Source organism: Siniperca chuatsi, linkage group LG18 (genome assembly GCF_020085105.1).
Source record: "Siniperca chuatsi isolate FFG_IHB_CAS linkage group LG18, ASM2008510v1, whole genome shotgun sequence".
Classification (NCBI taxonomy): Eukaryota; Metazoa; Chordata; class Actinopteri; order Centrarchiformes; family Sinipercidae; genus Siniperca; species Siniperca chuatsi.
The window spans coordinates 8,481,723-8,492,540 of record NC_058059.1 but is presented as its reverse complement, the minus strand read 5'-3'; the positions used below and the strand labels follow the sequence as shown (position 1 = coordinate 8,492,540).

General features: G+C 40.3%; 1 protein-coding gene across 10 annotated transcripts; it reads left to right on the top strand.

The window, feature by feature from the left end:
- Nucleotides 1-2: 2 nt before the first annotated feature.
- Nucleotides 3-8,299, top strand: LOC122865533 (urea transporter 1-like). Of its 10 annotated transcripts, XM_044174098.1 has the most exons (12): nt 319-968; nt 1,062-1,227; nt 1,357-1,381; nt 4,173-4,289; nt 4,394-4,583; nt 4,793-4,921; nt 6,417-6,546; nt 6,649-6,717; nt 6,844-6,991; nt 7,213-7,365; nt 7,460-7,509; nt 7,601-8,299. In XM_044174098.1, the coding sequence occupies exons 4-12, from the start codon at nt 4,178-4,180 to the stop codon at nt 7,865-7,867; spliced, it is 1,248 nt and encodes a 415-aa protein (XP_044030033.1). In that variant the 5' UTR covers nt 319-968; nt 1,062-1,227; nt 1,357-1,381; nt 4,173-4,177; the 3' UTR covers nt 7,868-8,299. The 10 variants fall into 10 exon arrangements, with proteins under 10 accessions (XP_044030032.1, XP_044030033.1, XP_044030034.1 ...); XM_044174099.1 differs by lacking the exon at nt 1,357-1,381; XM_044174097.1 differs by lacking the exons at nt 319-968; nt 1,062-1,227; nt 1,357-1,381 and adding an exon at nt 3-251.
- Nucleotides 8,300-10,818: the final 2,519 nt, after the last annotated feature.

The window sequence follows — 10,818 nt, the reverse complement described above, 5'->3', positions numbered from 1 at the left end:
CGTGAGCAGGAAATACCTTTAAGAACATTCTTTTCCTGATTAGCTGCTGAGAAGAATAGAGACATTGTTCTTTGCTCCAGGCAAGGGTCCTCAGGAAAAGAGACAATGAGTGTTTTTTTAGGCTTTAATATAAGACAAGAAGAGGTTACATAACATCATGTAGATTATTTTTTTTATCAAATATGTATGCCTTCATTACTTAACTTAGTTGCTGATAGATAACAGCTGTGATTTTTCTTCAACTCAGGAAGGTAAGAAAAAAATCACTTCTTTGATTTTTATTATATAAGAAGTTAAATGAACAGACAGATGCAGTGTGGCTTCGTTTTGCTAAAAGTCCTATTGTATTAATCAGAAATGTAACTGGTTAATTTAATAACAGCACAACATTTGCCCACTCTGTATTAGTAATCCAGTAGAAGCTAGTTAATAAAACCTTGAACAGATTTTTAACTTCTTTGCACAGTGATCTTACAGATCTTTCCTGGGCTCTGCTTTGCTGGGGAAGAGCCCCTTTAAGAATTGTATTTATTTATCTATTGACTGATTGATTTATTGGTGGATTGACTGAATGTGAAGACTGTTGTTGCTGTTTTATGTTTGGTTTGGTTTGGAGAATCACCGTTGAACCCAGATTTTGGCTGAACTTTGCATAAAAGTAGACAATTAGACGAGGTGCCGCCACCACTCAACAAGATATTTTTATCCAAACACGAATTAAGCACTGACCCTGCACCTGTTATTCAAGAGTGAATGAGTGTGACCACAGTTTGACAGCCACAGCAGCAATCTGCAGTACTGTGAAAAAATAAATCTCCCAAGGGCCAAAATGCTTAAACAATAACAAACAACATAAAACAAAGCAATAATCAAGAAATCAAGATTTGCAAAGCCGTGACAATATGATGGTTTGAAGATAACAGTATCATGGCCTGAACTACCTCGTCTGGACACAGTTTATAAGAGAGGTTAGTGATTGTTTTATATTTGATCACACGTGTAATCACAAAAAGTTACTGCAGAGTTGTGTTCAGTAAATTCTATATTTGTTGATTCTTAAGAAGTAGCACAGAAGAAAAGAGGACACCGACAGAGCTGAGAGATCACAGGTTCACGGCTCACTGAACAACATAAACACACCCGGGCTTTCATGCAGAGAACTGGGGATGTTGACGGTAACAGTGGGAAGCTCTTCGGGAAATCTGCTTTGATCACTCCCTCAAAACGGTATAAAAATAAAAAAGAAGATAAAACTTGCAGTGCGGTTTAGACTTTAGCTCACACTTCTCTGTTGGAATTGTTTCCTCCTCCGGGTGCAAAGGGAATAATGTTCACACTGATTTTGTTTGTGTGCAGGGAGGCGTCGGCTTGTCTGCAATCTGTGAGTAGCAGGGGAAGAGTGGATGACAATATCTGGCAATATCTGCGGGTCTAAATTATGAGTATAACAAAAACACTAATGAACATGACATTTGAATAATATCATAGAGATTGGGTGATGGGGGGCTTTGTAACTTTCTTTGTTGAGCATCAAACAGAGCATAGGGATGTGATTTTACCAGATTGGTCCGGAATTCTTTAATTTTCCGACCTGAAAATGTGACCCACGTGAATCATGCAGATCCATACAAAGACAGTTTATGAGCTGCCCGAGTGAAATGGAGAGGATTTGAGGACACAGTTCATTCAGGAGGGGTGAATTTTACCAAAAACATTCCCTTTCATTTCATTATTTCTGTCATTTTGGGTCTGAATGTGTGTTTTGGGGTTTGTGTGTGTTCGGTGTGGTTACTGAGGTCGGCCTCCTCACGCAAAGCTTTTTCCAACTGACGCGAGGTAGGTTGCGAGGAGTCACACTCCGCCTGATAGCCTAAATGTTTATAAAAAATGTAATTTGTGATTTAAACGTGACCTAATTGTTGTATCTTGTTCTATATAATATCCAGTTCATTCTGTGTAAATCCTGTCGAGATCTGAGATCGCTAACCCAAGTTCTTAACAAGTTTCGTCTTGGAGAAAATGGGCTAAAGTTAACGTTAGAACGCTGAGTTCGCCACCTAGCTAGCATAACAAAAAATAACAAATTAAATTAAATAATTAGACAATGAGCAATGAGATTCAGTTAGGTAAGCAGAACCCCCATATTTCATTACTTTAACTAGTATAAATAAAAACGGTGCACTAAAATTACATTAACAGGCAACGCTGTAGTGTTACCATAGCAACCACACCAGTTAAGGCTATGAGGCTACAACCTTTCATTGCACAGTAAATACATTCAGAACTAACATTTCCAAAAGAAACATTTAACATTTAATCACAGGGAAACATCTTCATACCTGTGGTGATAAATACAAAAGCATCAGCTGTGTGTGTGGGGGGTCAGAAGTCAGAAGATGTCACAACCTCTGCCTCTCTGTCCCTCCTTTCAGCCACTTTAGCCCAATCCCAATCTCCACCCTAAAGCCTAAACGCTGAACCCTCGCAGGCTTAGTTGACGCCACCTGTTAAGTGAGTGTGAGAGTCTGCAAAGGCCCAAAATGGTATAATGGTACAGCACTTTGCGACATAGCACGTTACGTACAATTATGGGTTTAGGACTTTTTATTTGACGTTTTTTACTTTCTTCACAGCCAAGGCACTTAAAGGTGCGGTATGCGAATCTGCAGAAATGCAATACCATGACAAATACCATGATATAGAGCCAACAACACAGCAAGTAATGTAACTAACGTTAGCTAGGTTGCAGGTTAGCAAACTGTCGTTACAGTTGCTGCTACAAAGCTAACAGCCAGAGAGGACGAGACGGTTTCCCAGAGCCAGCACACCAGCTCCAGACAGCGATACTCACAACTCTCCTGCTGCTATAGCTAACGTCACAACAACAGCATATCTTGGCAAACTGGAAAGTAAGCTGAATGTTCGCGGGCAAGTCATTTAATGTTACCTGACACACAAATCATGGCTGGAATAGTGTTGTGTGGCCCGGTCCAAGCCACTTTGTTTATTTCCCATTTACAGAGCCAGTGTACAAACACTGGAGTATTGGATTAGAATCGCATACACCACCTTTAAAGAACCAACTACCTGATTTGAACATATTCCAGGCTCTTTCCTTACAGAGTGGACGAGAGGTCATTTTCAAATAATCAATTTACATGTTTTTATCAAAACAGCATCATACACTTACATGTAAAAAAAAAATTCTTGCAGTTGTTCCTTCCATGTTTGTTTATCTTTTTTTTTTTACGCCTCCGGGCTTCCCCGGTAACCCCATGTTTAACGTTACAACACTATGAACTGTTGGTTATTCCCTCAGGCAAAATCTGCAGAGATGCGGACTTACAGAAAGTGTGCATAAATGGCTCAAAAAGTCTGCAAGAGAGCCCTCATGCTCTAAGAACTCGCGGACTAACCACTTACTCAAAGTTTGTGAGTGCGAAGATTGGGATTGGATCAGGCACATGCATTTCATAGGAACTCTCCGGACTTGCCATTCTCTACCTGTCCACCAGATGTCCTCAGACTTTTCCACCTGTCCCAGTCACCTGACTCCCACACCCACCCTCTCACTTGTTTCCACTTTCCCTCAACACCCCTGCAGTATATAACCAGCCCATTTCCACTAATTTCCTGCCAGATTGTCAATGTAGTTATGTTGCTTATAGCCTTTTCATCAGGCCACCTGGTCCTTGTTAGCTGTTCTTGTTCCTGTGTCCAGTTGTGCCCTCTTGGATTTGTTCAACTGTTCGGGCTGCCATCCTGCTGCCAACTTGTTAGCTTGTTCCTGACCATTGCCTCTAGTAAATTTCTTCTTTCATCCTACTTTCTTGCCTGCGTGTGTGTGTGTGTGCATTTGTTTGCATTTCAGTCCTCCTCCCTTTGTTGCCTAAATTCCCTATTTGTGACAGAGGATCACCAAAGTCATCAGGATTCATCCTCTGGGCACCATGAATATCTGTACCAAATGTAATCCATCCAATAGTTGTTGAGATATTTCAGTCTGGACCAAAGTGATGAACCGACTGACAGTATAGTAACAGCCAAAATGAGTATTTGAGTAAAATTAGCAAGCTGATATTATCAGTTATAGTATATTAGTATACTGAAAACCTGATTTGCTTTATCATATACTGTACTAAAATGACAATTGTGTTGAACTCTAATGACAGCAAGTATGGACAACAGCAAACAGCCTTCACATGAAGAAGCTCCATCTCACTCCTTTCTCTTCAGAGCTGTTAGGCTTTTCACCGGGGACATGCGTCTCTGTGGAGATTGGGTGAAAAGTAGGTGATCTGTCTAATCTAATATAATTTCATATTGGTTCAGTTTGCCTTTTTGTAATGTAGATGATGACCGTTGATCAAAAAGAAGTCACTATCTATGACAGGACAGGCTGTGGTAATCCAACTGCTGGACTGGATTTTCCGAGGGGTGGCCCAGGTCATGTTTGTCAACAACCCTCTCAGTGGGCTCCTCATCACGGCCGGCCTCTTCCTACAGAACCCTTGGTGGGCTCTGAATGGTCTGCTGGGTACCCTTGTGTCCACTGTGTCTGCCATCTTACTGGGACAAAACAGGTCAGATGGCATCTCCTTATCCTTATTTGACTTCATTGTACAAAAGAAAAGCATTTTTCTTCTATCATAAAGCCATTATCGCTGTCTTCCACTTAAATTCCCTGGGGCTACACTTTCTTTAGCTTTCACACTATGCTATTTTCACAGTGTGTTTCTCATTTAATTGTGTTTTGCACTCATGTTGTCTACATCTGTCACATTCACCTCAGGGAAGCCATATCAGCGGGTTTATATGGCTACAATGGAACCTTGGTCGGCATACTGATGGCTGTTTTCTCTGCCAAAGGAAGCTGGTACTGGTGGCTGTTATTGCCAAATGTGTTCATGTCCATGTTGTGGTAAGTGTTCTCTTAAAATTCATCTGATTCATTTGATTGCACACACTTGGTAACTGCACACTATAAACTGGAAAGAGACAAAGGCAACAGCATGCAGCAAATGTCAGGAATCATATTCAAACTCACCCAAGGAGACTTGTCATTCCCATTATTATTAATTTATTAATATTAACACTACAATTACTATTCTACTATTTAAAAAAAAAAATCTAGGTGGTATTTGCATTGTGCCTCCCTCTCATTTTAAAGCAAGAATCCTTTGTAAGAATTTCTATTATCTTAACTTTGGTGATCCCCTGACTTTTCCAAAATGAGGCTGACATTTGTGGTTTTGAGTAAAATGTCAACATTGTAAACATTATACCTACTAAACATGTTAGAATTGTTATTGTGAGCATGTTAGCATGCTGACATTTATTTAGCTCAAAAGACCACTGTTCCTAAGTACAGCCTCCACTTCTGGTTTATTACAACTTGGGTCTTATTTTTGTAGTTCATGAACATCATTTCTATCGATTATGATAACATTGTACTCAAAAAAATGATTACTGCAATATGGGAAAACAGTGACATCGCTACAACAAAGTCTGTCCGGGAAAGGAGCAGCCAGATGATCAGACAACACTTTAGCCAGATTAACTACTGTAAACCACTTTATTTTGAGGTGAAACCTAAAAAGAACACACCCTAAATGTCAGAAATAATCCCAAATTGACCATTTCTAAGCCCTGATCCCCATAGTATCTAGTCTGCGACCGTCGATTTTGCTGATTGCAGATTTTATCGCCCATAAGCTAGCTAATTAAGCTAACATTAGCTCCATGAGATGGTTAAAAACCCCTCCTGCTGATTCAAAAGGGTTGTAAATATGCATTTGATGGCCACATATACATAAATGACTGAGGCCCTGGCAAAAAAAAGTCAGCATCCTCAGTTGATGGCCTGTGTAGAAAACAACAGTGTTCTTGTATAGCAGTGTGGACCTAGTTAGCTTGTTATTGTTATAAGTACGATAAGGAAAAAAATTAAGATTAGACTCTTATTTCACCCCTTTTGAATGTTTAGCTTACATACTTGGACCAAAAAGACAGAGGTTAGATTTATGCTTACTATTCATATTTTCTTTCAATTTAACATTACAAAAGAGAAGGCTTTGAGGATGCAGACTAACTGATCTGTTTGGCAAACGTAATGCTCAGGTAATATCTCAATTAACAAGTTTGGCTGGGTGGTGGAGTAAACTAGCCGTGAACATAACAATCCCACAAAAGTTAGCCAACGTAATGCTGGGCCTTGGAAGTAAAGCTGGGTTAGGTTACTATTGCAGGTAGTAAGGTAGTTAGCTGCATAGCTGTAGAGTTTGCAAATTCTAAAGTGCTTAGTATGTCTTACTTCAGGCCCATGCATACCACTTATCATAATGTCAGCGTGTTATGGTTTGCCTTAAACACTGGTTTGCCGGTATCAGTAATCCGTTTCCTGCTTCTGTTCCCAGCCCAGTGGTCTCCAGTGCTTTGTCCTCAGTTGCCAGCAAATGGGACCTCCCAATATTCACCCTCCCTTTTAATATTTTGGTGTGTCTACATGTTGCAGCTACAGGAGCTAATCACCCCTACTTTCCAGAGGTAGGCTACAATACAGCCCTGCTATATTCAAACAAGGATGTACATAGAGTGCTTACATGCAAATATAAAATAAAATGTAACCTACTTTTTCTGCAATTTTAGGTGGCTTTCCAGCCAAATTACCATCTGCACCCTCTTAATGACTCCATCAAAGGCTTCAGTATCTCTCAGGTATAACAGGAATGTTATTGGTCCACTAGCTTGAAAATATTTTATTATATTGCACATATGCCATCTTAATTAATAAAGTGTGTTAATTGTTTAAAACGTAAGTAAACGGAGGGTTTCCATTTGCAGCTATTCCTGTCTGTGCCAGTTGGTGTTGGCCAGGTGTATGGCTGCGACAGTCCTTGGACAGGAGGTCTCATCCTTCTGGCCCTGTTGCTTTCCTCACCAACTATCTGTTTTCATGCCATGTTGGGCTCTGCTGCTGGCATGCTGTCTGGTAAAAAGACTCTCCCATTTGCACAGAAATATGCATGATGTCTGCTGAGGCTACAGCGGGGGCTTTGGCTCCTCAAAGGGCACCATGGCATTTGGGTGAATGAACCATGGCATGTTTTCTCAAATAATGCTGTATAGCTTGTGATTGTTGATTCAGTTTTGAAATCTGACATTTGTGTAATTGTTTGCTACTTCATAATGAATTTCGTTGGGATTATTGAGGTCTTCCCTGTGGTACAGGACATGCTCTGGCTGCTCCTCACAAGGACATTTACTCAGGGCTGTGGGGATATAACAGTGCTCTATCCTGCATTGCCATTGGAGGAGTCTTCTACGTCATAACATGGCAAACCCATCTACTGGCTCTAGTATGTGGTAAGATTGACGAGCATCACGATCACTGTCCTTCTTCAGGTAGCTGCACAGAAAATGTTTTTCATTAAAAATGTAAAAATATGTTTCTTTCCAGCACTTTTCTGTGCATACATGACTGCAGCGATCTCAAAACTGATGTCTGTGGTATGTAAGAAACTTTCTTCCCTAGATAAACCCCCCAGATGTCTCTCATATCTTGTGTCATGCACCCCTCTCATATGACGTCATCTTTCAGCTTGCATTACCAGCCTGCACGTGGCCTTTCTGCCTGTCCACTCTCATCTTCCTCCTCATTTCCTCTGAGATCCCAGCCATCTGCAGACTGCCTTTGTCTGTGGTCTCCTACCCCGAGGAAAATCGGCGCTACCAGAGACAATTAAAGGCCTTCAAGAAAGCTCAGCACAGTCAGCAGAGCAGCAGCCAAGACGAGGCCCCACTGAAGGCGAACGGAGGGCCAAATATCCAGTTGGTAGTAAAGGGGGGCTGCAGTGAATCTGTATGATTAGAGGAGATGCTCTTTTGTCCTGACATTTACCTCTATGAGTACACATGTTGCACTTGTTGTTGGAAATGTAGGAACAGTATGGTGATATACAGTTTTGGTATTTCCTCTCTTGCATGATAATAAATATTGGTTATATAAAATGGCTGGAATTGCAATAAGAAATATAAATTTACTATATAAATATAGTAAATGTTTTCTTATGCAATATAGCTACTCTACACAGCAGAGGGCAGCACTTTCCAAGGAAATATGGAACCACTGTTGTTGCGTGTAAATGTAAAAATACTGAGCAGATTTGAATGTAAATGCAATTATGTATACCAACTTTGTAAGCAATAATATACATGACATTAAATGTAGTCTTGTGTTATTCATATACAGTTGTTTAAATTTAACATTAAACCATTTCCTCTAGTCTCAACAGCACAATTTTAGTGGTTGCTGTGAGTTGATTTAAAATGCAGCAAAGCATTTCATCAGTGCAGACAGCGAGCTGTAGGGGAGATTTCATAAAGTGCTACCCCAGCAAAAACACCCTCTTCTCTGCCAGGCATAATCCATCACCGCCTTCTGTGCTCCAATCTGTCCTATTGTTTTCTCTTATCGTTTCTCTTTACCTCTCTTTTGGTAGCTTGCTGTGCCTCTCCCTCAATTTGACAATTTTTTTATAACCCTTTTTGCTTATCTACCTCTTCTTCTTCCCCTTTCCTCCAATTCTCTCTTCTGCCATTATCTGTCTTCTATCCTCATCGCTTCTTTTTAGGACAACCTTTCTTCCTTTTTCCTCAAGCAAGAAGATTTTGATCTGTGTGAAAACGTGCTCCCAAGATGTGAGCTGATAAAACAGAGCTCTGTCTGGGTCTGTGTCTGCATTTATATTTACATTTATGAGTAAATCTTTGTTTGTCTGTGTTGCCATCTGACTGTGTATCTGGTGCACCAAGGCACATGGCTTTAGTCTAGCCAGTGCTACACACAAGAGACAGTCACACTCCCAGACATGTGTGGGAGCTGCGGTACATCGGGAGAGAAGGTGCGAGACGAGGGAAGGGGAAGAGGTTCAAAATGAGAACATCTCATTTTCTTGCCTGGTGATAAAATATGACTTGTTATGACTGTTTTTTCCTTGAAACTCTAATGTGCAATTTTTATGCTCTGCATTTGAACCCACTCAAATCAAACAGTTTTCTACTTAATATTCTAAAGGCATTACAAAGGGAAACTTTCCTCGATGCTGCCAGTAGTATTTTCTCTTATCCACTGTAGCCTTTAGGTAAAAGTGACCATAGTCATTGGATTTTTCTGTGGCTTTTTATACAATGTTGATTCATCCAGCGACCTTTGAAGGACAGGATAAGTGTTGGCAGTGGGACGATGTGAGATGAGGTTGGTGTCGCCTCCCTTGTGTTAGTGCCGTGTGCTCACAGCAGTGTGATTCACCTTCCCAAGTCCCCTGCAGGCAGCACCTACTGCTCCCACAAAACATAACTAGCTGAACCTGTGAAGGATGAAAACTCACCACACAATCACGTATAACTGCATACATGCAGAGAAAAAAGCGTGCGCTTGTGTCTCTGTACTGTCTGTCTACTCCAGTGTCTGTCAGTTAAGAATAGCAAGTCTCAAATAACAATGTAGGTTTTATAACGGTAGTACAAGTTAGCAGTATAGATTTGTGGTTCTAGGTGTGTAGTACAGGCTGCGAGTGTTGCACCACTTATTAATTGTATTGTATTAGATAGCAACAGTGGAGAGATAATGAGAGAGAGATTCAAACTGGGGAAGTTGCTGTTAATGGTACCCCTAAGCCACAGGGGTGCAACCTCATTCATTGTATTGTGTAGCCTAGAGCCTCTGAGGCTGTATGAGGCTGAGCCTCTGCGCCCCAGCCGTCTCAAACCCTTCCTCCTACCTTTGGGCCACGCCTCCTCATTTCCATACAGCTTGAAAAGCCAAATGTTTAATGCCAAATGGAAAATGGACAAGATCAAATTTGCAAAATGATAAAGCTCAAATGCAAAAAATGAATTTAGTTTTTTCTGTTTAATCTTTTAATTTAAGTATTTCCATTTAAGCTCTTCCATTTCCCATTTCTGAGTTTCATATTTGATTTTTATCTTTTTATTTCCATTGCCATTTTCAATTTCATCTTTTACAAGTTAAGCTTTCAGTTTGAGCATTTCCATTTAAGCTTTTGCATTTTAAATTTCACTTTTTCATTGTCACTTTACATTTCAAATAATCATTCTAAATTTGCTTTTTCAATTTCCTTAAGTTTAATTATGGCCTGATTACTCCTAGTAGTGTAATAAAATAATAATCTCTTTGAATGTTCTTTTTTTAATTTACTATTTGGACTTTTAATTTGAATTATGATCAAAAATATCCTCCATACCCCAGAGCCATGCCACTAACAGGCTAAAGGTCCAAATTTAAAAAATGGGGAGGGGGTCTGCTTGGGGAACTTGGGCTCAGGACCTCAGTATTCCTAAAATTATGGCTACAGCCCTGGTACTCTATTTTCTACTTTCTATTTTTTTACTTAAATGGACTGTACTTATATACTACTCAAAGCGCTTTAACTACATATCACATTCACCCACTGATGGCACGTGCCAACTGCTCATCACTTGAAAGAAACTAATTATTCACACACTCACAAGGGAGCAATTTTGGGGTTCAGTGTCTTGCCCAAGGACACTTTGACATGTAGGCTGGGGGAAGCTGGGATCGACCTGCCGACCTTCTGATTGGTGGACGACCCGCTCTACCACTAAGCCACAGTTGCCCCGACTTAAGAGTTGGTATGTATGCCATGTAGGTGAGTCGGCATGTATTGATTTATGTTAACACAACATAAAGAATCTGGTGTGTGTATGTATTGAGTAGGATACACTTGACTATGTATTAAAGCAGACCAAAAGGGAGTATTCTACTGACCTGTGTCC